At 49.0% G+C, this 25,747-nt stretch overlaps 1 protein-coding gene across 4 annotated transcripts; it reads left to right on the forward strand.

Annotated features, from left to right (window-relative positions):
- On the forward strand, positions 1 to 24,533 carry Ptdss2 (phosphatidylserine synthase 2). 4 transcript variants are annotated; one of them, NM_001106316.1, is made up of 12 exons: positions 8 to 241; positions 4,731 to 4,832; positions 12,024 to 12,106; positions 16,021 to 16,088; positions 20,002 to 20,136; positions 20,545 to 20,595; positions 21,136 to 21,249; positions 21,338 to 21,456; positions 22,717 to 22,831; positions 22,915 to 23,060; positions 23,163 to 23,348; positions 23,697 to 24,533. In NM_001106316.1, exons 1-12 carry the CDS (start codon positions 126 to 128, stop codon positions 23,875 to 23,877), a joined length of 1,416 nt encoding a protein of 471 aa, NP_001099786.1. In that variant the 5' UTR covers positions 8 to 125; the 3' UTR covers positions 23,878 to 24,533. The 4 variants fall into 4 exon arrangements, with proteins under 4 accessions (XP_063142634.1, NP_001099786.1, XP_038963828.1 ...); XM_039107900.2 differs by lacking the exon at positions 8 to 241 and adding an exon at positions 1,178 to 1,311 and having other exon boundaries at positions 23,697 to 24,530; XM_063286564.1 differs by lacking the exon at positions 23,697 to 24,533 and having other exon boundaries at positions 1 to 241; positions 23,146 to 23,445.
- Positions 24,534 to 25,747: the final 1,214 nt, after the last annotated feature.

Here is a 25,747-nt window from a genome sequence, read left to right on the forward strand (position 1 = left end):
CCGGCGCGCACTACGCGTCCCACAATGCCTCACGGCCCCGCCCCACTCCCGCGGAGACCCCGCCGGGCAGTCCCGCGACCCCAGCCCACCGCCTGCAGCCTGGCGGGCTACGCTGGCTGGGAGCCATGCGGAGGGGAGAGCGCAGAGTCGCCGGAGGCTCGGGATCTGAGTCTCCGCTGCTCGAGGGCCGCCGCAGCACCGAGTCCGAGGTCTACGATGATGGCACTAACACCTTCTTTTGGTGAGGGTCTCTCCGCGTCGGGGTCGGAGTTATGACAGATGATTTAGTTTGGAGTCGGGAAACGTCAGGGCCCAGATCGTCCAGGGGAACGCCTCGCCAGAGCTTAGCGGCCCGCAAGCCGGTGGACTCCCCGTGGTCGTCTACGTAGTGTTTTTTCGGGTCGGGGGAGCCCGGAGATGAGCTCTAGAAGGCCTCGCCACTACATATTAGTGACTTTTAGGTTTCTCTTTTTGCCGAATAGTTGATGTTCTTCTGCTCTTCCCCGATAACATTGCCGTGAACTGGCCTGATGGGTATGGCATATCTGTGTGGTAGGTTTTGCTCACTGCTACCCTTTTCAGTGACCCTAGCTTGCACATCTCAACCTCTGACAAGTTTTGGGGTCAGGCAGCCCGGTCTGCCTTTTAGTGGAGTGAGTGCCTAGGAATTACAGGTGTTTTGCTTCTTTGAAGGACTATTGCCACTGCCCTGGCTGACCAGTTTAAGATGTAATCCCATGACCTTGGGCTAACCCTTCACCTTTCCTCGTTTGTAAGAAAGACAAAACTCATAAACGAGAGAGCACGCGTCATGAAAGGAATGGCTTTGTCTTTATTTCAGGCAGCTGAGTTTCCACCCACCTATGCAACACTGGTGTCCGAGGGTGGGCTTTGCAGACAAGTGGGACCCAAGTGCACAGAGACAATGTGTTCCCAGTGGAGGGGATGTTAGGAAGTATCTCTGAGAGAGCAGAGCTGTGGCAGTGCCCAGAGCACATCGGATCAGAGAGAAGCCTGTTCTGGAAGTGTTTGGATAATTCAGGAGAAGGTGCCATCACACAGATAGGGTCCTCCGAGGGACCCAGTCCTATGCCAGCTTGTATCTCTGGCTTGCAAGTGGGAGTGGTAGCTGAGGCCCTGGTGAGATACAGTTGAAATAGCAGGAAAGTGGGTTGGGTGTGGGAGATAGCTTTGCAACTGGACCTTATGTTATTAGCACCTTCCCTGGGTTATGGACAGCTTCTGCGAGGAGATCCAACCAGAACCGCTTTTCTATATGATGCCTTCTGGTGACTGTGAAAACGTTAGAAGGTAAAGAAACAGCACTGGGAAGGTAGAGGGGAGAGAAAGGGAGAGAGAGAGGAGAAAGAGAGCGAGCAGAAAGAGAGCGAGAGAGAGCGAGAGAGCGAGAGAGAGAGAGAGAGAGAGCGAGCGAGCATGGGGCAATTGAATTTGTGGGTATGGTGCCAGAGCTAGGGCCAATGGACTTCTCTGACCTTTGAGGTCCTTTGGACATTGAAATGGCCTAGAAGTCAGGCTGTTGCAACCCCGTAACTGACCCCACATCTCAATCACATCCTGCCTGACAGGACAAACTGTTCCTTTTCCCTTGTAGGGAAGTGGTGCTAAAATCCCTGACCCACACCTGGTTTTTGTTTTTATAAACTTTGTATTGCCTTACTTGAGGGCCAAGAGATCTTTGCAACAGGAGCCTGCTCCTGGTTGCCTATTTAAATAAAGGACTCTAATTGGCCTTATATTCAGAGTGGTCCGAGAATTACTCAAGTGGGTATTTTTACATCATTCTCTATTAAGTAGCCTCCACCATGCCTCTTGGACAGGAGGGAGGCATGACTGTCCCCCAATACAGTTGATGGCCACTGGGCAGAGAATTCTGCCAAGGGTTTGTTGGCTGGCCTTTCGTGTTTTAGATTCATTCATTCAGTCATTCTTCTGTGTATGTTTTGGGGACTTATGCTGAGTGTCATTACTGCTTTAGGGGGTAACTCAGGAAACTAAACAAGAGCTGGGATTCTGGTATAGACCTGGAACTGGAAGTTTTCTTTTGTGTGTATTGATGTTCTGCCTGCATGTGTGTAAAACACGTATGCAATGCCCCTAGAAGCCAGAAGAGGGCGTTGGGTCCTTTGGAACTGTAGTTCCAGATTGGTGAGCTGCTGTGTGGGTGTTAGGGATCCAGTTTGGGTCCTTTGAAGAAGTAGCCTGTGTTCTTATTCTTTTTTTTTTTTTTTTTTTTCGGGGCTGGGGACCGAACCCAGGGCCTTGTGCTTGCTAGGCAAGTGCTCTACCACTGAGTAGCCTGTGTTCTTAACCTCTGAGCCGTCGCTCCAGCCCCCTACCACCCATTATCACTGTCTAACCCACTCCCGCCAGCATGGAGTCTGTGACAGTTTGAGAATTGGTAGTCTACACTTGGATCTTAGAGCTTCTAGTGAGCCGTCTAGGTGAGTTGGGCCAGCAATCACCAATCCCTCCTCAGCGATTCTTTTTTTTTTTTTTTTTTCCGGAGCTGGGGACCGAACCCAGGGTCTTGCGCTTCCTAGGCAAGCGCTCTAACCACTGAGCTAAATCCCCAACCCCTCCTCAGCGATTCTTTATTTCTGCAGCTTCAGGCATAAGTGATCGGTCACCGTGGGCCAGGGCTTACTAGCTTTGCCCACACTTAGCAAGCATGATTTGATAATTCATGCCTTTTTGACTATCAGATCAGCAGGCCAAGAAAGCCAATGTAATAGGCTAGAAGGCTCATGAAGACCCAACCTGGGACAGGCCCTGTCCCTCTCTTGGTAACGCCTTCATGTTTCCTTGGTTGGGTCCGGCAGGGCTGCCTTCCTACCCACTCAGCATGAGGAGCATGATCATCTCCAGGGAGGACAACAACTGGGTATTTTCCACTCGTAGGGAGGAACCAGTGTGTCACCTTGTCTGCCCCCAGGCAGTGACTGGAGTCCCAAAATTTACATAGGTCAACTGTCCTATTGGGACTGGTCATGAGACTCAGACCATCCCAGAGTGTGTCTGTGGTAGGGAGGAGTAGGAGGCCACTGCACAAGCCTGGCATTCTGGCTGGAAGGGGGAAGATGGCCTGCCTCAGCAACCTGTTGTGCCCTTTTCTCCCGTGTGTGTGTGTGTGTGTGTGTGTGTGTGTGTGTGTGTGAGTGTGTGTGTGTGTGTGTGAATGTGTGTGAGTGTGTTGTGTGTGTGTGTGAATGTGTGTGTGAGAGTGTGTGTGTGAGTGTGTGTATGTGTGTGTGAGTGTGTGTGAGTGTGTGTATGTGTGTGTGAGAGTGTGTGTGTGTGAATATGTATGTGTGAATGTGTGTGAGTGTGTATGTGTGTGAATGTGTGTGTATGTGTGTGAATGTGTGAGAGAGTGTGTGTGTGAGAGTGTGTGAATATGTGTGTGTGAATGTGTGTGTGAATGTGTGTGTGTATGTGTGTGTGAGAGTGTGTGTGTGTGAATGTGTATGTGTGTGTGAGTGTGTGTGTATGTGTGTGTGTGAATGTGTGTGAGTGTGTATGTGTGTGTGAGTGTGTGTGAATGTGTGTGTGTGAGTGTGTGTATGAGAGTGTGTGTATGAGTGTGTGAATATGTGTATGTGTGTGTGAATGTGTGTGTGAATGTGTGTGTGAGTGTGTATGTGTGTGAATGTGTGTATGTGTGTGAATGTGTGAGTGTGTGTGAGTCTGTGAATATGTGTGTGAATGTGTGTGTGAGTGTGTATGTGTGTGTGAGAGTGTGTGTGAGTGTGTGAGAGTGTGTGAATGTGTGTGTGAGTGTGTGTATGTGTGTGAGAGTGTGTGTGAGTGTGTGTATGTGTGTGAGAGTGTGTGAGTGTGTGTGTGAGAGTGTGTGAATGTGTGTGTGAGTGTGTGTGAGTGTGTGTTGAGAGTGTGTGTGAGTGTGTGTGTGAGAGTGTGTGAATGTGTGTGTGAGTGTGTATGTGTGTGAATGTGTGTGTATGTGAGAGAGTGTGTGTGTGTGAGAGAGAGAGTGTGTGTGTGTGTGTGTGTGTGTGTGTTAGTGTGTTATGAGTTAGACAAGGAGGAGCAACAAGGTAGAGCTCACTCTTGAGCAACCATTGATTAAAAAGTCTGAAATCTTCCCGCTGTGAGTCTGTTTGGCTGATGCTCTGCCTCCTGTTTCACCTTTCCCAGATCAGGAGAGACTGGGTTTGGGCAACTGTATGAGTAATAGGGTGAACATTGACCTCAAGGGAAAGGTGTTATTGTTCAAATACTCCTGGTGTACTGAGAAGAAATAAAAGATAGTACTCCCTTTCAAGACTGTAGACAGCCAAGGATGTCCTTCACTTACTGGCCACTTCAAACTCCACAAGAAGATCCCTGTAAAAATAACAGTGAAACTAGCAGTACAGAAAGCAAGGAGCTGAAGTAATTTTAAGATCTTCAGGAAAGAGCTGGAGAGTGTACCTTAGTGGTAGAGTACTTTCTAGCATGTGAGAGGCCATGGGCCCAGCTCTCGTTACTGGAGAGGGGGTTGGGGAAAGCCTTCCACATTTTCCGTGTTACATGTGACCCTATCTACCTGTGCTGCAGGCAGTGCATGTCAACCCCTCTGGTACCCATGGGAATGGCCAGTCATCTTGGGAATGCACGCCAGCCCCCTCCTGTGCTGGGTGACTAGGTATCATGGGAGTACTTGGTGATCCTCCCTGCTCTGACACCACCTGTGTTTTTGGATTAAGGCGCGCCCACACCTTAACTGTGCTGTTCATCCTCACCTGCGCACTCGGCTATGTGACCCTCCTAGAAGAAACCCCTCAGGATACAGCCTACAACACTAAGAGGTAACTGCTCATGGTCATCGGGGGTGGTGCCCTGTGGTTCCTTGTGAGTCTAAGTGCCTGGCGTCCACGCCTTCCCTGAAGCTGTGTAGTGTTTCCTGCCCAGGACTCTAGGAATATGTCACCTTCGAGGGCAGGGATGCTTTGCTTTAGCCTTCAGGGTGATTCCCCCAGCTGGGGTGCAGAAGCCTCATGAGAGTGGCCACATCATCACACCGACAGCTCACTCATCCTCAGAGTGGCAGACTCCAGGACGTAAGGATTCTCAGATTGTCTGGGATATAGAGAGCCACCAGCAGTGAACCTTGTAATGGCACTTACGTCCTTGAGTACAACTGGGTGCTTCTGCTAAAACATCGCTGTCAGGCTGCTGGACCCTAGGGTCCCTTCTGTCTTTCTTGTGCAATATAGGTAACCCCCCTAGCTCATTTCCCAGCTTTTCTGGCCCAGTCTCTGGAAATTCTTTACTGCTCAATGACTTCCAGCTCATAGCCTCTGAGGAGTGTTCTCTCTCTCTCTCTCTCTCTCTCTCTCTCTCTCTCTCTCTCTCTCCCCTCTCCTCCCTCCCATCTCCCTCCTCCCTCCTCCCTCCCTCCCAGGCCCTCTAGCCCTTCTGTAATCCATCATGTCTGGCCTGGCCTGTGCAGTACTTCTGCTCATTCTCTCTGCAGGCTGCCTGTTCCTCCCTCCTTGCTTGGGAAGGCTTCTACCAGACTCTAAGTCTCAGGCGAGGCCTGTAAGCTCAGCATGCTCCTAAGGAGATGAGTTAATACTGAGAGAGGAACTTGTGCTTCCTGGCCACTGAGTCAGGCCTGCTTTGTCCTCCCTGTCCTGGTTCAGACAGAGGGGCCATCTGCAGATACCGGCCTTGGGGCATGGAGGCAGTACTCTTGTTTGTGCCTGTATCTACTCAGGGAATTTTCAAGTAGAACTGGGTCTTAGCCAGGTATGGTTGCTCACACATGTAAACCTAGCACTTGGGAAACTGAGGCAGGAGGATTAGGAGTTCGAGGCCAATCTTGGCTACATGGTGAATTCAAGACCAGCCTGTGTTACATAAGACCCCGTTTCAGAAAAACAAGCAAAGAGGACTTGATGGTGCGCACCCTTCTAGCACTGGGAAGCAGAAGGGCAGATCTCTATGAGTTTGAAGCCAGCCTGAGTTCCAGCCCAAAAAAGAAAAAAGAAAAGAAAGAAACAGACAACAATAAAACCACAAAACTGTGTCTGCTGGCTTCCTCTGAATTCATCTGTGTGTACCTGGGAATAGTGGGTCAGTAGCATCTGCAAGGCACAGTAAGAAGTTCAGAGATGAGACAGGACTACACCTCAGGAGGTGTTCTCCAGAGACTGAATAGGTCACTCAGGAGCCTAGGGTTTCATCCTTAGCACCACACCCTGCACTCCAAAAAAGCTGTAGCTGAAGTGTAGCTGAAGATGCCCAGGTCTGATGTCACTGGACAGGAGTTGTCCCAAGGAAGAGTACAGTCCTCCCTCTGAAGAGCAGGAACGTACAAAGGTACCTGGCGTGGTCACCAGTTACCTGCCAGAGCAGTTACAGAGGTATTGTCCACCCAGTCTGTTGGTCCTGTTGTCAATACTAGGTGACCCAGACCCTGGAGAATCCTAGAGCTCAGAGCCCCAAGTGTAAGGCGGGTAGCACTGTGGACCTGTGTGGACACAGCCCTTCTTCATACAGCACGGACCTCCCCCAGGGGGCACTGGACGTCTGTTCCTCATGTTCTTTGTCTCCCTCTTTCCTCTTTAAGAGCATGAAGGACTACCTTTCTGGCCTGTAATTCTGGTAGAGCCTGGAATCCGCTATTTGCTCCTCCCTGAGACTATAGAAGGCTTAGTGACAAGCATGCTGCCTGCTGAGCCATCTCACCAGCCCTATAGAGAATAATTTATAATTTCCGTGGTGTTTGGTCGTGTAGTTTTCATCACACTTGTTTTATGTTTGCATGTATATGTGCACTCAAGCGTGTAGACAGCACACGTGCACAAGAGTCAGAGAATAGCCGTGGGAGTCCTCTTTCTACCATGCAAGTCCCAGGGATCGAATTCAAGTTGTCAGGCTTAGTAACAAGCATGTTACCTGCTGGGCCATCTTACCAGCCGTATAGAAAATATTTTATAATTTTTGTGGTGTTGCAGATGGAACTCCGACTTTTACATATCTCAAGCAAGCACTGTACCAAGACTTATTTCTTACTTACAAATTATTTTTGCTTATGTGTATGTATGTATTGGGATAGGTAAGCAGGTGTCCTCAGAGGCCAGAAGAGGGTGCCGAGTGTCCTGGAGCTACGAACAGTTGGGAGTCACAGTGTAGGTGCCCGGATCTGAACCTGGGTCCTCTGTAAGAACATCAAATGCCCTTAGCCACTGAGCAGTCTCTCCAGCTCCATGACTTATTTTAACATATTTCTTAAGACTTACTTCATTTTTATGTGCATATATGTGTGCCTGTGTGAGTTACATGTACTATGCACATATAAGTGCCCATGGGTATCATAGGTCATTGGATCCCCTGGATTTGGAGGTATAGTCAGTTATGAGCCTTCTGATGTGCGTGCTGGGAATGGAACCCAGGCCCTCTACACCAGCAGCCAATGCTCTTAACTAGTGTGCCATCTCTCCTGCCCCTTTTGTAAAGACTTTCTTTTCAGCTTGTGTATCGGTGTATCTGTCTTTGAGATGTAGGCTGTGTTCCACTGTGTTGCCAGTCTTGTCCTGACATTCACTATGTGGGGCAGGCGGTTCTGGAACTCACGATCCACTCACCTCTGCCTCCAAGTGCTGTGATTAGTGAAGGCATGCTTTACCATTCCCAGCTGCCAGTTTGTTCTTGAACTTCAAGGCTCAAGTAGTCCTATTGTCTCAGCCTCTTGAATAGCCAGGACTCTAGGCACAGACCACTGTACAGCTTTTTGCTTCTCAAATTAACCTTTTGGTCTATAATTTGATGCATTTCTACTAAAGTTCCAAGTTGGTAAGTTTGAGATGCACATACCTATGTGCCTGTTGCTGACTGAGGCAGCCTTGAATCTCACACCATGTGTTGTGGTTTCCCAGCAGTGGAGTTGCTGTGTTACTTTCTGTGCCTGACTCCTTCCCCACACCAGGGGATGTGTATCTTTGTAGCCTGTCAGTACTGTTGCTAAGCTGTCCCACACAGATGGCTCATGATTTATTATCTGAGGTGGTGGCCTGGGCTCTCTCACCTTCTCAGTTAGTGAGCTGTCCATTCACACCTGTAATCTCATCGCTGAGTTGTTTGAAGCAGGAGAATCCTAAATTCAAGGTCAGTCTGGGCTGCATAGCAAGACCCTGCCTCCTTTCTCAAAGAATCAAAATGAAAACCTACCCCCTTTTTTAAAAAAGCAAACTCAATTAATAAGCCACACAATTAAAATCTGATGGTGTGCACGTGTGCTCCCAGATACTGTGGAGGCAGAGGCAGGAGATTGCTTGATCTGAAACTAGCCTGGATAGCACAGTAAGACCTTTTCTCAAGAAAGTAAGGGAAAGACTGCATAAAAGCCAGTGAGATGGCTCAGCTGCTAAGAGTACTTTCTATTCTAATAGGGGAACCAAATTCAGATCTCAGCAGCTATGGCTCGTGGCTGTAATGGTCTGTAACTCCAGCTCCAGGGGATCTGACACCTTGTTGGCACCTACACGTAAATGCACATTCTTGTGTGCATATATACACATACACTATAATTAAAAGTAATAGAAATAAGTCTTGGGGGAAAAGACCTGAAAAGATATTTTACCAAGGAAGAAAAAGAGGAGAGAAACAGCGTATGAGAATGTTCACTGCTGACGTCCCAGGGCTCCTCAGACTGAAAGCTGTGAGATTCCACCACACACCTCCAGCAGGACTGAACTGTGAAGATGATAAGGATTTGAAACAGCAGTAGCTCATTCATTACTAATAGGGATGTGACCACATTGGAAAGCAACTTAAGGGATCTCTCTCTCTCTCTCTCTGTCTCTGTCTCTCTCTCTCTCAATCTTATGTATGGGTGTTTTGTCTGTATGTGTGTGTCTGGTGCTCATGATAAAACCCCTGGAGGTAGAGATGGTTGTGAGCTGTCTTGTGGGTGCTGGAAATCAGACCCGGGTATGCTGTGTGAGTATCCAGTGCTCTTAACTACTGGGCCATCTCTCCAGCTCCACTAAACTCACATGAGGTCCAGCATCATGCTTCTGCCGTGAGGTCAATGGGAGAACATTTGCTTTGCACTGTCTAGGCCCTGGCTTTCATTCCAAGTGCCACACACACACTATCTTAGATAATGTAATGGCTGAGACCCTAAGAAGGAAGGCATACTGACAAGAGAGTCCATTTATAGATGCACGGGAGATGGGCTCTATAAGAACAGAGGTAGAGAGGTAGAGGCTGCGAGAGCCCATAGACTGGCTGACAGCCGAGCCCATGGGCACCTGTACAGTTGCTGCTGTTGAGTCTTTGATTATGTGACGATGCCAGAACCCAGTAGAGTTTTTAGGTCACCAGAGGACAGAGGTCAGTACTGCCCCCACTGGGAAAGATCAGAAACAAACTCCGATTTAGCTCAGTACAGATAGTTCAGTTAACAGAAATGTATGTGTTAGCTATAGTACTTCAGCCTTCCGTATCCACTAGCTTCATCTTTGAGGATTCAACCAATTTTTGAACCCTTTTGAAAGGGTCCAGAGAGATGGCGCAGTGTGCGCGAGGTCTGGCTGCTCTTCCAAAGGGCCTGGCTTTGATTCCCAGCACCTATATGGCAGCTCACAGCTGTCTGTAACTCCAGTTGTAGTTCCTCCTGGACACTGCTCTGTAGACACTGCACACATGTGGTGCAGATATTCATGGAGGCCAAACACCCATGCACATGGATGTTCTAAAGAAAACATTGATTAACCACATCTACATTGAACTTGTACAGACTTTTTCCTTGTTACCGTCTATCATGTACTAAACCAGCTCTGTATATAGCAGCCACATTCTGTATAGCTAACATATGCGATTTAGAGATGTTTTTAGGAAATGGGAGATATATGTGGCTATAAACAGATAACACTGTCTGTTAAAGATCTGAGTATTCACACATTTCATTATCTTTGGAGGATCCTAAAACCAGCACTCCACGGATAACAGGCTAATTGTATGTGTGTGGATATAGGTTAGTGAAGGCCACTTTCTGAACTCAGAACCTAAAGCCAGCCTTACTATAGTAGCAGCAGGTATACCCAGCAACCAGTGAGAGACCGAGTGATTCTAAGGACAGGACTGAGGCAAAAAAAAAAAAAAAAAAAAAAAAAAAAGGGAGGGGGGAGGAGGGAAGAAGAGGAAGAAGAGGAGGAGGAGGAAGAAGAAGAAAGGGGCTCCCAATGGGCCTAGAGGTTCCTGTTGTGTCTGAAACTGAGAAAAGCCCATTAGTGCTCTCAGGTCAGGTCTCAGTAGTGGCCTAAGGCAGTCCTGAGCAGCCGTCCGTAAAGTGGTGTTGGAACATTACCTGGAGTATGAAATCTCATGTCTACACTGAGATAAGTTGATAAAATCAGTAAATGGGCAGCAGGCATGCTTCCTGTTCAGAAGAGTCTCCTATGAACAGTAGGCTGTGCCCAAAGAGGCTTTAAGCCCCGCACCTTTTCTGATCCCTCAAGTTCAACAAGGGGATGGAGGATTGTTCTGTAGTAGAAAAAAGGCTGTGTCCTAAGAATCGGATCAGATCAACAGTGGGAACTGCAGTGGCTGAGGAGCATTTGTCCCCTGGATCTTTCTCCCCAAGCCCACAGCCATAGTCTTCCTATGAGGAAGGCAGCAGAGAAGTCTTCAGACAGGCCGACCAGTGCTGCCCTCACCCGGATCCCCAGAAAGAGCCTCCGTCTCCACCCGAGGAGACTGTGGAGGTGTGAGGCCCCACCGTCACATGGCCTACGAGGATGTCCGGGGCAGAGGAGGCCATTAGAGGGGACCGGGCAGATAGGATAAAGTGTGAACTTTATTTGCTTACAGGTTTAAGTGTAAGACATTCTCTTTTTCCTTAACATTACCTCTATCAAACGACACGTTTTCAGGTACTCGAGTACTTTTTCCAACCCATCCTTGTAAATGGTCATCCACACAAGCCTGTGTCCACAGGGGACTGTGTAGCTTAGGCACACTGGTGGCAGGTGCGCCACAGGCTTGTGTCAGGTAAGCAGAACAGCGGCATCACTTTGTCTTGGTCTTCATTTCTATTCTTTGGGGACTGGGAACTGTTTAACTGTCCCTCATCTGGTAAGACAGCAATCTACCCAGGAAGGCAGCTAATCCAGCCTGTGTCTTGTGTGAGGTGTCGCTCGCTTCAGGAGCCCTTCCAGGTTCCTTTCCCACCTCCTGTCTTGCTAGTGCTTCTGTGAAAGAGCTATGCTCACTGTCCTCTGAGCTGAGCAGAGAGTGCAGCATGGTATGGAGCCAGGTTGGAGACTAATCCATAAAGTCACATGTGCCTTGGAGGGCTACAGATGTTCTGCTAAGATTGGGGGTGGCTCTCATCTTGGCTGCTCAGGGCAGGCAAGTAATACTCAGTTTTCTTGGCTCGTTCTGACCGCTGCCATGAGAGAGGATGTCAAGATGCTAAGGACACTCAGCAAGGGCAGGGCAGAGTGAGACCCGTATTCCATGAACACTGGCCCGGCAGTCCTTAGCAGAGATGGCCTCACAGTGCAGTCCAGGCTTTGTGTGGACCATGCTTCTGCACCCTGTGCCCTGTTATTAGTGTTTGCTTTACATGCAGGTACCATCCTTCATCTTGTACCTCCAAGAGCACAGGTGCTGGAGGTGGTAACCCAACAGGACAGAAATTCTGGGCAGACCCATTAGGCCTGTGCTGTGAGATAGCCATTAGATCCTGGTGTGTTTTAGAGGCTTTATGAGGTCAAGTGAATTGGTGGTGACACTCTAAATGGCATGAGAAACCTAGCACAGGACGTCTGAGAGTGGTGCTGCTTGTGGACTGTTGCAGTGCAGTGAGCCATTGTGGGTCAGCCTCCTCCAGCCAGTGCCAAGTGGCTGCCAGACGGAGTTGTGGGCTATTTCCAGCATGGCAGGGACTAGCCTATCATGGGTGTCTGCTGGGGTCCCCGCTGCCTCCCACCTCTGCCTGAAAGAAGCCTGCACACACTGAGGGGCTGTTTGTTCTTTATTTGCAGAGGTATTGTGGCCAGTATTTTGGTTTTCTTATGTTTTGGAGTCACACAAGCCAAAGACGGGCCATTTTCCAGACCTCATCCAGGTAACGCACCATTTCTTTTCCATGTGTGCCACGTCACGCTTCTGTTCTGAGCAGCTGCTGTATCTGTGCTGCTGGATGTGAATGTCCTGTCCCCTCTGCCAGCTCCTCCTGTGGCTGCTACCCCACGGCACGGAGAGCTGATTGTACTTCCTGCACTCGTTTCTCCCCTGTCCTGTGGCTTTCTCACCTTCCTGCAGACCAGGGTGCCCCGGGATCATAGGAGGGGCTGGAGACTAGAAGTAGCCTGAGTACTGTCTCCACCCCCACCCCAGGTTCTGACAAATCTTTGGCATCACATTTGCCCCCCGTGAACCTCAGCTGGAGGACACAGGCCACCCACTTGCCTGCTCTGTTGGCCCGAGCTCAGATGAGGAGAGGAGGCCCTTGAGGCTACAAGTTGGTTGGTGTCATTTCTTAAGGGTCTTGGCATAAATTGAAGAACATGATTCTTCTTTTTTTTTTTTTTTTCGGAGCTGGGGACCAAACCCAGGGCCTTGCGCTTGCTAGGCAAGCGCTCTACCACTGAGCTAAATCCCCAACCCCAAGAACATAATTCTTTTCTGCCTCAACGGGAGTATAAACTGTGAAAATACAGAAACTATTTTTAGGCATTTTAAAAAATAAACACTTAAATTGGGATGTGTTGTGATATTTATTTACTTACTTTTGAGGGTCTCACTGTTGCTCAGGCTATTCTCCAATTCCTGACTCCCTTCTGAGTACTGGGACCACAAGTGAGTCCCCCAACATGGCTGTTTTTCCTGGGTTTTGTTTATGTATATTTTTTTGTTTTTGTATTTGTTTTGCAAAGTGGGCAGTCTTGGGATTTTTCCCATATGTATCTGTGTGCTTACTTGTTTAACCAGCCACTGTAGGAGCAAGAGACAAGGGATTAGCCTTGAGGTTGTTAGCCTTCCAAGATGGGGAATGTCTGCCAAGGGTGAGGCTGGGAGCACAATTCCTCTGTGGTGCTGAAGCTCTGAGCTGGGCCCTGGAGGACCTGAGCAGGCTCTGTTTTGTGATTGCTGCTAGATTACTGAGCAGCCTCAGAGCCTCAGTGGGTCTCCACCCTCAGTGGAGATTTGAGCCAGAGCCACAGAATGGTGAAATAACTAAAAAGTACCCCATTAATTTTAGCAGCAAGTATTTAATTGTGACTTGTTTTGTTTTGTTTTTTTGTTTTATGAGACAGGGTCTATGTGGCCTTGGCTGACCTAGAACTACCTCTGTAGACCAGACTGGCCTTGGACTCTCAGTGCTGCCTCTGTCCCCTCAGTGCTGGGATTAAAAGGCATGAGCTACCCCTGCCCAGCTTATTTGTGATTTTATTTATTTATTTATTTATTTATCGTATGTAAGTACACTGTAGCTGTCTTCAGACACACCAGAAGAGGGCATCCAGATCCCATTACAGATGGTTGTGAGTCACCATGTGGTTGCTGGGAATTGAACTCAGGACCTCTGGAAGAGCAGTCAGTGCTCTTAACCACTGAGCCATCTCCAGCCCCTGTGTGATGTTTTAAGATGCCATTTTTGAAGTTTAAGTTTCTTTCCTGATGATGATTTGTCCTATGGCACAGCGAGGAAAATCAGTAGAACCTGTAGAATTATATTTGGAGTTGACACTCTCTATTTTGTAATTTAACTATTACGCACACGCACACACGTATATTTGGTGTATACTGGAAAGGAAAGGTGCATAATTTTCGGTGTTAGAGTTGTACAGATTGCTTTGTTACAATAAAGCTATATGTGTGCAGGGATACAGGCTGATTGCTAAGGGCTTGTCCTGTTTTTGAAGGAAGAGAGCTATAAGCCCATACAGTAAGGCATGCTTCCTTTCAAGAGCCTCATCTCAAAGAGCATGGCAGATGGGACCACACTGGCTAACTGGCTGTAACTTGCTTCTGCACTTGGCTCCTGGACTCTTGGATATCTCCAAAACATGCAGGTCCTATAGCCCAGAGGAACAAGCCCTATATCATGGCAAACAGAAGTCACCATGTCTGAAAGGTTTTAGGACTTTTGGAGGTTCCCATAGGACTCTGATCTAAGCAACTACAGTTCCAGCTCCTGGTACTAGAATAATTTCTCCTCTCCTCTTCTGTGTGTCTGTCTGTCTCTCTCTCTCTCTCTCTCTCTCTCTCTCTCTCTCTCTCTCTCTCTTTAAATAGGGTCTCATTGTGTAGCTCTGGCTACCTAGAACTATATTGAACAGGCTGGTCCCTGTCTCCTGAATGTTGGGATTAAAGGCGTGTTACCAAGCCCAGGAGTCCTCTCCTGACATGCATGCTCACCTGTGGCTTACTTTGAGAACTTTGTTCTGCCTTCCCTGCTAATGTAGTTGCTTTGCATAAGCTCCAGGCTTCTTCACCATTCTGTCTTATCCATGTAGTAAGTCTGTCCTCAGCCACCTCCCACCTCACTTTTTGTTGATATACTGAACATGGACCCAGGGCCTCTAGTGTAAGGATCTGTGCTGTAGCTGAGTAAGAGGTCAATGCTTTATGAGAGGGACAGTTCAAAGGGCATCCATCCACCCCAGGGAGGAGGGCTCCCTGCCCTACCTACTGGTCTGCTCTTAGGAAAACCCAGTCAGTCTGCCTCAACCGGGGCTTTTATCTGCCTGGCCTCATTAGAGCAGCAAAATGAGGCTTCAGATGACCTGCCTGGGGAATTGCTTTATTTGGAAACTGTAATTGGCTGTGATTCCAAGTGAATACCTTGAAACAGGTCCTGGTTCTTTTGAAACTGCCTCCCTCCGTTCAGATTTTTGTTTTTGTTTTGTCTTTTTTACAGTGCTAGGAGCTGAACCTGGACCTCATTTGTCCCATACAAATGTGCCCTACTGAGCTACAACCCCAGCCCCTTCCCAAAAGCTCGGGTTCAGTGCCATCCCCGGCACTGCTGAATTGCTTTTGATCCTTTCTCACATTTTATGCTGAGGTAGACAAGGGACACGGGCATCAAAACAACCAACACAAGAACAAGTCAGGGGTTTGGGTGAGGGAGGATGTAGAAGCGGCCGGATATTTAGGATGGGCCTAAAGGAGGCAAAGGTCAGATGGCTCTTCTTCTGATTCGGACGCTTCTTGGAAAGAATACGGGAAAGATGGGGAACAGCAATAGCTGAAGAGGTGATGTCAGCCTCAGAACCAATGACATAAAGGTTCCTGTTGGGGAGATGTGGCCTTAGGTGTCTGCTCTTCTCACACACACACACTCCAGGGGTAGAGGTCATCTTGCTACCCTCAGCTGGTGAAGATTTTCACGCAGGCTCTTCCCCGGCTTCAAGTATGAAGAACATTCATAACCATCATCTGAATATGAGAGTAACACGAGCAAATTCCATCGAAAGCTTCCTACATCGTGTTTCCTGTCTGTCAGGATTGGTCATTCTCACTTAAGTAGATCAGGTCACACACCCTTAATGCACAGAACCTCCTTGGCTCTTTAGTACTATACTGTGATCAGGGATGGAGGGGCATTTTAATAGAAGTCTGCTGATACAGTTTGTGTTAAAACGCTTTCCTAAATGCAGAAGACTAAAACTTCATACTTAGTCATGATAAGAAATTGAACATATAAGAAGTACAAGGTTTTCATCCCTGAAAGAGGTGTCCAGCAGAGCGAGGTACAGGATAATTAGCTTATCCAAGAGCATCATGCTGCCGTCACTATTACCAGTATCGTAGGCCTTCTGTGCCTCCAGCCAGGCAAGCGAAGACCTCAGGACTCAAGCGGAGGAAAACATTTCACATTCCATAGGGAGCTCTGCGTATTTAGTCCTTGCTTATAAAGATTCTATGAATGACACCTAAGTATCCCTTTAAAAATACTGTCTTTGATCTGGGGCTGGGTGGGGCCTAGCGCCCCAGAGCAGAGCCCCTGACATTGTTGTTATCTTGTTGTAGCTTACTGGCGGTTTTGGCTGTGTGTTAGTGTGGTCTACGAGTTGTTTCTCATCTTCATCCTTTTCCAGGTAAGCAGCTTTTCTTGGTTGATAAAATAGGATTAGATAATAGAAGAGGCCTGAATTCTCAGGCCGCAGAGTGCTGGCAAGAAGCCAGGCTGGACCAGCACAGGTAGACACAAACTGTCTGGCGTCCAGGCAGGCCCGTACGGAGGGGTGTCTTAGTGTGGGTGCAGGCACAGGCTGTTGCCATTTCTGTATGCAAGCGGGGACAGACAGAGAAGACAGCTCATGTGATTACGACAGGTGAGGCGCAGTCCAGCAGATGTGCCCCTGGCCTGTAGCTGAGGAGCTGCAGCTTCAGGAACTTTGGCCTACCTGGGACCCGAGGAGCTGGTGGGATTGGCAACTCACTGGGGCGGTGGGGTGGGAATGGAGTGTTATATTATGTGCTCACTAATGGTCCACGCTGCCTCAGTCACTGAAGTCTGAGCTCCATGAGTGAGTGGTGAGGCATTTGATTGTGCTAACTCCATCATCTGGGGGCAGTTATGCAAGCCTGAGCCCCTGTGCATGTACAAACATCCTAGCAGACCCAGAGCAGTTCTATGTCTAGAAAACTCACTCAGATATCTTTGATAGTCCCTCTCTTCTACCCTCCAGTCACCTGCCATCTGTCTGAGAACGCCCTGAGTGGACCTTGTGAACCCTTGCTAACCTATATCTTATCTCCGCTATATCATCGGCACAGGGCCTTTCCTATGGCTGAGAGACATTTTAGGACCTAAGAGGCATTTGGTTTCCCATTTGGAGCTTCTGTGACTCAAGCTGCTCTCAACATTCCTGTCAGGGCTTGTCAGACACAAAGTTCCATTTCTCTCCGAGACAGACCCATAGTGGTCTCACTGGTCACATCACACAGTGCCTTTAATGTTTGAGGAACTGCCAGACTGCCTTCCAGCATGGCTATGTCATCTAGAGATCCCACCAGCCCTGACCTAGAATTCCTGCTGCTTTATACCCCGTCTTTCAGTTCTGTTGTGTGAGTGCTGAGAGGTGGAATTGCTGGTAGTTAATGGAGTTATATCCTAATGGGTATAAGGTGGCATCTCTTAGTTTTCTCTTTTTTCCTGCCATGGATTCACTTGAAAACACCGTAGCATACCTAGGTGTCTCGTCTTTAGGGAGCCTGCTACTGATGGGCTGGCAGCTCTGCAGAAGCATGGTGGGCGTCTGGTGGGTCACACGGCAATGCAGCCTTCCGTACTTTGTACTTCTCTTTCTTTTCTTTTCTATTTTTTTTTTAAGATTTATTTTATGCACGTACACGGTCACTGTCTTCACACACCAGAAGAGAACATCCAATCCCATTACAGATGGTTGTGAGCCACCGTGTGGTTGCTGGGAATTGAACTCAGGACCTCTGGAAGAGCAATCAGTGCTCTTAACCACTGAGCCATCTCTCTAGCCCCTGTTCTTCTCTTTCAAGATTGTTCGGTGTCAGCCGATCTCCTGCATTTCCAAATGAATGCCAGAATCACTTTCTGGCTTTGTTAAAGAGCCCATGAGGTTTCTTTTTCTTTCTTTGCAATGCTAGGAATGGAACCCAGTCCTCCTGTATGCTAGGCAAATGCTCTACTACTGAACCCCACCCCAGCCCTAGCAGGTGATATATTGACAGTGGTAGCATTGGTTAGTTTAGAATGCTGCCATCCCAGCATTATTAAGTCTTGCCGTTCATGAACATGAAGTATCTTTTACTGCTTTTTTAAAAATTTATTTATTTTATGTATATGAGTACACTGTCACTGTCTTCAGACACACCAGAAGAGGGCATCAGATTCCATTACAGGACTCAGAACCTCTGGAAGAGCAGTCAGTGCTTTTGTATTTCCATTGTTAGATTATTCCCAAGTATTTTATTTGCTAATAGGATGTAGAAGTAGTTTATTTTTGTGTTGATTAGTGTCTTGTGGCCTTGCTAAACTTAGCAGCTCTAGTACTTCTGAAGGGTTTGCTGTCTCTAGCCCCTGCATCTGCGCCAAGATGCTGCCACACTTCCTTGCAGTCTGCTGTCTTCTACTTCCTACTCTTTCCTGACTCCCTTAGCTGGGCCTTCCAGAGACTGATCACGAGCGTGGACCTCCTTAATTGGTTCTCAGCCTTACAGGAGTATCTTTCTGTGAGGTGCAATCTGAGCTCTCACTTTTCTCAAAGTGTTCACCAAGTAGGACCAGTTCAGTTGTAGCTGGTTGAGTGTTTTCATTATTAGACTTTAAGCTATTTGGTTTTGTCAAATACATTTTCTGCATTAAGTAAAATGATTATGTGTGATGATGGTATTTACACCAATAATTTTTAAAATGTGGTTCATTTGGGATGTTCTGGTTTGGTTTGGTTTGACTTGGTTTGGTTTTAGACAGGGTCTTGTTGTATAGCCAAGGCTGGCCCTGAGCTTGCAATACATTTAAGTCTTCCTGTTTCTACTTCCCCGAGTCAGAGGTGTGCCTGCCTGGCATAATTTTCTTCTTGGAAGCTATGGGCATTCCTGAGGGGAGGAGGTGGCGTCTAGCGCCGTCTGTAGTCTGGATCTAGTCTCCTAGTCTTCTGTCTAGGATCGTCACACCCATGTTCATGAGATGCTTTCTTTGGCATCAAATTTGTCTGATGTATTTGTTAGGATTTGGCCAGATTTAAGGTATAAGCCATCTGTCAATAGGGCTTCTCCCTGGTAAGACTGACCTTGATCATGGAGAGGCTCCCAGGGTCTCCTTCATATAGTGCCTTTTACTGCCTGTTTCAGTCTGCTTTCTGGGAGGAAGTTTCTTTGTGCTATCCTTGTCCGGGTAGGAGCTAGAACTTGGGCTCCACTACCTCAGGGTTGTGTATCTGTGTTATGGAATTCCTCTTGAGGAAAACCTGTCTCTTTCCAACCATGTGTTAAGTATCACATTTTGCTCAGGTTGTACTCAAATCTGCTTTTTATGTTTTTGCTGGAGTTCTTTAGGCCTGGGCAGCTCTCCTTTCGCTTCTATCTGTTTGACACACCCCCTTCTAGAAGGGTTCTTGGTTTTTCGTCTGTTGAAGCACTGCCTGACTCATACCATAGGATGTTCCAATTATGTGCACCTCCTGCTTGAGCCCTAGAATCGGTTATAGAACTCTATCTTGAAAGTCCTCCTGCAATGTAGCGACTTTCTTTTCCCACCATGTGCCCTCTATAAGAGTGCTGTGGCATCATGGGGTTTCTGCATGGTGATCAGAAGCAGCATTTGTTTTGCAGGTATTTTAAAACTAGAAACAGGTACCCTTGACCCTAAATTTCTGTCAAACTTAGAACTGGCCTTCAAGCTTAAGCTGGAAGGTGGTTTCAGGAGCACTCCTGCCTCAGCATGTCCTCCAACCTTGCTGGTTTCCAGGGCACACGGCATTAACAAGATGGCCGTCTGTGGAGCCTGCACCAGGGACAGGCGAGCCCTGACTTCCAGTCTGTTCCATCTTCAGTCCTGTCCAGCTCACTTTTGCCTCCTCTGCTAGACTCTACTTTCTCATGTGGTCTCTAGGCCTTTGAAGCCTCTCTTTGTCCTGGCTCGAGGTTTGATCCACAGGCCCCCTCCTCTTTTGTGTCCAAAAATGCTTCGTCCACAACGGGGACAGAACTCTTACCAGCTGCTGCATATCCAGAAAGACGGCTTGTGCTTGACGGAGTGCTTGCACATGGCCCTGGTCTGTGTGGGAGGGCAGCAGTACAGGCTGCCTCTTGTGGATAGGAATCTAATCCAGTATGCACTGGGATTGGAGGGACTAGCATTTGTGCCCTAGCAGCTCACTGGGGCTCAAGGCACCCTCAGGTCCCCAGCCCTGGCTGGGGTGGCAGAGCGACTGTCCTGTAACATACTGACCAAGACAGAGGTCACACTACAAACCACTCCATCCCGGCTGCCTTGCTAAGCCTCACTACACTAAAGGCTCCACTTTGCAGACAGTCCATGATGGCCGGCAGTTTCTGAAGTATGTGGATCCCAGGCTGGGAGTCCCATTGCCAGAGAGGGACTACGGTGGCAACTGCCTCATCTATGATGCTGACAACAAGACTGACCCCTTCCACAACATCTGGGTAGGGTGTTCTCCACTACAGGGCTTCTATAGCCCAGGACTGCCCTTGGTTTTATGGGATCAGGCAGGTTCCCCTGCAAGACTGTACATGCTCTTGCTTTTCTTCAGATTCCTATGGGGTAGAGTAGGCCTGTGGCCTTGTTCATATTAACTGAGGATTCATCAGAGGGGCATCCTGGTCTCTGTTGCCAGTGTGGTCATCCACATAGCAACATACTTGCCAGGCTCTGCCTTGGCATCAGCCTGGAGAGCTGTGAGTGGGAGGTGAATGACCCTGGGCCTCTGCACAGCATGAGGTTGTATAGTCCCTGGAGACTTGCCCAAGATACCACAGGGGAGGAGACTGCCTAATGGAGGGGCTGCCTGAGGTGGGGGCTGGGCCTCAGGATTGCATCCTTGTTACCTACAGGACAAGCTGGATGGCTTTGTTCCTGCACACTTCATTGGCTGGTATCTGAAGGTAGGGTAACCCAGCTGGCTGACACCCTGGTTCTGTTTAATTCCCTTTTTCTCATGTCTTGGTCCACACTTGACCTGAGTGGTAGGCGGGTGAGCCCTGGTGAGGAGGCACTGTGCCATCCTGGAGAATATGTACAATACCAGAAACTCACCCTTCTCTCAGGAGGGCTCAGTGCTAGTGCCAACCCTGCTCTCCAGGCTAAGCCCTGCTCCAAGCACTGTGGCCAGTTAGGAAAGGCGAATGAGGGAAAGGGCAAGACAGGAAGCCCAGGCCAGTCTGGGCCCCAGCTGCACCCCCACAGCAGTGCTGCCTGTTCGTCCCAACCCATGGCTTGAACCAGACCTCCTGTTAGAGCACAGTGCCAAGTCTCTGGGCCCCTCCATGTTGGCTGAAAATCTTCAAATTGGAATGGTGGCTGCCCATCTGCACAGTTGCTGGGGACCTGCTGGGGCTGGGGGCAGGCAGCAGGATTGTGTGTTTGAGGGGTACTGTCTGTGGGGAGAGTTGCAAAGCCTGACGGGAGCTGTCTGGCCCTCACAGACCCTCATGATCCGTGACTGGTGGATGTGTATGATCATCAGTGTGATGTTCGAGTTCCTGGAGTACAGCCTGGAGCACCAGCTACCCAACTTCAGCGAGTGCTGGTGGGACCATGTAGGTGCAGCGGGCAAGGCACAGCCTGGGTGGGCCGGGGCCTGTTGTCTCAGGCCTTATGGTTAATTCCTCTCCTTTCCTGACCCAGTGGATCATGGACGTACTCCTCTGCAACGGGCTGGGCATCTACTGTGGCATGAAGACCCTCGAGTGGCTGTCCTTGAAGACATATAAGTGGCAGGGCCTCTGGAACATTCCAACCTACAAGTACATCTTGGGAGTTATAGAAGGGAACCACAGAGCATTGGGCCCCTAAGGGCAAGGCCTTGGTACTTGGGAGGGTGGCAAGCAAGACATTAGAGAGGTAGTCAACTGTTAATCTTCCATCTGACTCCCTGGCTTGCTTCTCTCATGAGGCTGTGGACCTGATCTCTTCCTATCTCACTCAGCCTAGGTTGTCCTTAGACTTGCTCTGCAGTCTAGGAGACTCTTGCCCCCTCCTCCCAACTCCCAGGAGTCCTAAAGTGTACCCTATACCCAGTTTCTCTGCTACTTAGAGGATTTAAGAAAAAGAAATTATACCTGGAATGGTGGTATATACCTACAGAGTCCACCGCGTGGGAAGCTGACACAGAAGAATTCCTTGAGCACAGAAGTTCAACTTTAGTCTAAGCAATCCCTTAAGACTCATCTCAAAAAACCCAGAAAAAGTGGGAGCTGAGGATGTAGCTCAGCTGGTAGAGTGCTTACCTACCACTCTCAAAGCCCTGGTGGGTTCCTTACCCAAAACCACAGGATCCAAATGTTCTGTAATCCCACATTTGCTGTTGTTGTAAAAGCAGATCAGAAGTTCAGAGTCATCCTCAATATATAGTAAGTTTGAGGCTAGCTAGTCTTAGCTACATGAGATCTTATTTCAACAAATGAAAATAAAAATTAGCCAGGCATAGTGACACATGCCTTTAATCCCAGGTAGGCAGGTAGATCTGTATGGATTGGAGACCAGCCTGGTCTACATAGTAAGACCTTGTCCCAAACAACAAAAAGCAGAGTTTATCCCAGGACTTGGGAGGCAGAAGCAGGTAGGTCTCTTGAGTTCAAGGTCAGCCTGGTCTACATAGCAAGTTCCAGGACAGCCAGAGCTATACAACAGAGAGACCATGTATCAGGAGAAAACAACAACAAAAACAAATAAACAGAAAACATGCTAGACAAGCCATGCAAGATAGTTCTAGCACTAGAAAAGGGGGGGGGGGGGGCAAGAGGATTGAGACCCAGGGCCCTGGCACCACAGACGAGAAAAGACCTGGGTACAATATGGAACAAGGCTCCCCTCCTGTCTGGTTGCCTTGGCCATGGTGATAGCCCCCTCTGAGTAGCTATGTAGGATTTTGAACAGGGAAGAGCCTTGCGTCTGCTGAGGAAGGCAATACGCACTGGCTCATAGGTTCTGGCTGTAGCTCTGTGACTTGAATAAAGATGGTTGACTGGCCATTGCCCTCAGGCTGCTGACTCTCTGGTTCCCAGGGGCAAGATGAAGAGGATTGCCTTTCAGTTCACACCTTATAGCTGGGTACGCTTTGAGTGGAAGCCAGCCTCCAGCCTGCACCGCTGGCTGGCCGTGTGTGGCATCATCCTGGTGGTAAGTCCCAGCGGCCTGGTGACTGGGTATCCATGCAATGGTCAGTTCTAGAACTGATGAACTGACCATCTTCCATCCCCTAGTTCCTGCTGGCAGAGCTGAACACATTCTACCTGAAGTTTGTGCTTTGGATGCCCCCTGAACACTATCTGGTCCTTCTGCGTCTGGTCTTCTTCGTGAACGTGGGTGGTGTGGCCATGCGTGAGATCTATGACTTCATGGATGAATTGTGAGGGCTGCCATAAAGCCTAGGGGGTGGGATGCCAGAGCCTGGGAGCCCCAAGGGCATTTGGGGTGCTGAACAAGCCAGGCAGCTACTGCCTCTCTGCAGGAAGCCCCACAGGAAGCTGGGCCAGCAGGCCTGGCTGGTGGCAGCCATCACAGTCACAGAGCTGCTCATCGTGGTGAAGTATGACCCGCACACACTCACCCTGTCACTGCCCTTCTACATCTCCCAGTGCTGGACTCTGGGCTCCATCCTGGTGCTTACATGGACTGTCTGGCGCTTCTTCCTGCGGTGAGTGGGAGTGGGACCCCAGGTCATGAGGCCTCACTGTGAGTGCTTTCTGTCCCCCTCTTTGGTTGAATACAGACAAGGCTCTAACCATTCCCTACCCTGCCTTGCCTTGTGGCTCTTTCGGCCTTGGCCTTTGTTCTCTCTGTGAGTCTCTGTGACTCTGCCTAGTAGATCCAGGTTCTTGAGGCTCGAGGTGACCTGCCCTGCCTGTAGCTCGCTCTCTACTTAGCTATTCCTAGATTATAGCACATGGAGCCTCTCGAAGAACAAAGTTATCCAGGTGTCTGTGGGGCCTGTGCTGGGGACTGCTGCAGGAGCAGGTAGTGAGGTGGCTGTGCTGCCCCACAGGGACATCACCATGAGGTACAAGGAGACCCGGCGACAGAAGCAGCAGAGTCACCAGGCCATCAACAACGGGGATGGGCACCCAGGGCCGGAGGATGACCTGCCAGGGACTGGAACTGCAGAGGAAGAGGGGACCACCAATGATGGTGTACCTGCTGAGGAGGGGCCCTCAGCTGCTTCATGAGCCTCTCCCTCTTCACTGGCCGTGTGCCATAGGGCTGTCCCATTTCTCCCATCCTCATGCTCCCTGCTTCAGAGGAGGTGGGGTTAGGGCTTCCACACTCCACGAGGGGCACCTGAGTGTACATGTTTGTGTGCAGGTAGGTGTATGCACATATTGGCTCCTGACACTTGGCCGGGGCTGTGAGCTAAACAGTGAGCCTGGGACTTGCTGTAGAGCAAGAGTCCTGCTCTGTCCTTCTGCCTGGTCAATCAAGGCCCTGATCCATGGTCCCCTTGTGCTCAGTGTCAGCACAGGCTAGGAGAGGTATCTCAGTACCTTTCTCCACCCTCTATGGGGTAGGCAGAAGCCCCATGAGACCCTGCGGTCCCACCCAACTTACCGCAGCACAAGTGAAGGATATAATACCAAGACAGCTGCAAAATGGTGAGTCTGGAGTCAGGGCTGAGCCATTTCCTTTGGAGCCTTCCCTTAACCAGGACTATGAACCGAGGGGTGTGTATGTGGAGGTCACAGATTGGCCTCTTTCGGGGCATCAAGTCAGAAAGTCTAACCTGGAGACCTGTACCCAGGTGCTAGGGTATTGTCACCATGGCTCCCTGCGTTTATAGTCGTACCCTTGAGCAAACAGAACAAATAAAGTAATGATGAAGGTGCACAGCCTCTGGCTGCCCTCTCTGCCTCATGCTCCCAGACGCCTTGCAGAGTGACAGACTGCCCCTCTCCCCATTCGTGTGTGCACATGTCCATGCAGGATACGGTTCTCACAGGGCTTTGAGGGCTTGTGGGACACAGCTCTCCTAGGGCAGGCATAGCTGCTCACAGAACAGGTCCTGGGCAGCTACCCCTGCCTGCCACATTGTTTCTTACTGGGTGTGAGGCTGGTGGTCACTCAAGAGTGACCATGGGAGATGACTGTGAGCCTTACCTTACGGTTGCAGCCACTGGGGGTGTAGTAGCAGACCACCTGTCTTCTGACAAGTTCAGTTTTCCGACGAATGCAAATGCACAAGTCATGCCTCTTAGCTTACTGAGGCAACATGTTTCTTTGAATTTTTGAGCCAGGGGTTTGCTACATAGCTCAGACTAGCACAGGGTTCAATGCACAACCCAAGCTGGCCTCCCAAATTCTAGTTTGTACCCCTATGCTTAACTAAAAAATTCTTTTTGCATTTTTAAAAATTTTTTTCTTAATTATGCCTGTACATGAGTGAAAGTGCCCGTGGAAGCCAATAGAGGTGGCCATCAGGTCCCCTGGAGCTGGCGTTAGAGGTAGTTGTTAGCCCTCATCCACTCCCGCATACCCACATTGTCTTCCTCCGACTTTCTGGCTGCTGTGACCACTGCTAAAGTGATCAAGGCAGTACAGATGTCCCCAATAGACTGATTCAGCTTGTTTCTATGTGTATGTGGAGGTGCAACTGCTGGGCCACACCATTTTTAAGTCTTTGAGGAACCCCATACCATTCTCCACACTGTACTAAGCATACATGCTACCAACAGTGAGTTTGCTCATTTTTCTGTGTCCCCAAACTTGTAGCGTGCGTCTGCTTCCTGAGTGGTGGAATTATAAGACTGAGCAACCATTTTTAACTCTGACCAGTATCTGTTATCTTTTTGGTTTTGTTTCTTCAAGTCAAGGTTTCTTTGTGTATTAGCCCTGGCTGTCCTGGAACTCACTCTGTAGATCAGGCTGGCCTCAAACTCAGATACTGACTGCCTCTGCCTCCTAAGGCCTGCGCCGCCACCACATGATTCTTTTTGTTTTTGGGGTTTTTTGTTGTTGTTTTTTCTTTTTAACTACTTAAAATTTTTTAAAGATTTACTTTATGAGTATAAGACATGTTTTGCCTGGATGTATGCGTGTGTACTA

Source organism: Rattus norvegicus, chromosome 1, assembly GCF_036323735.1.
Source record: "Rattus norvegicus strain BN/NHsdMcwi chromosome 1, GRCr8, whole genome shotgun sequence".
Lineage (NCBI taxonomy): Eukaryota > Metazoa > Chordata > Mammalia > Rodentia > Muridae > Rattus > Rattus norvegicus.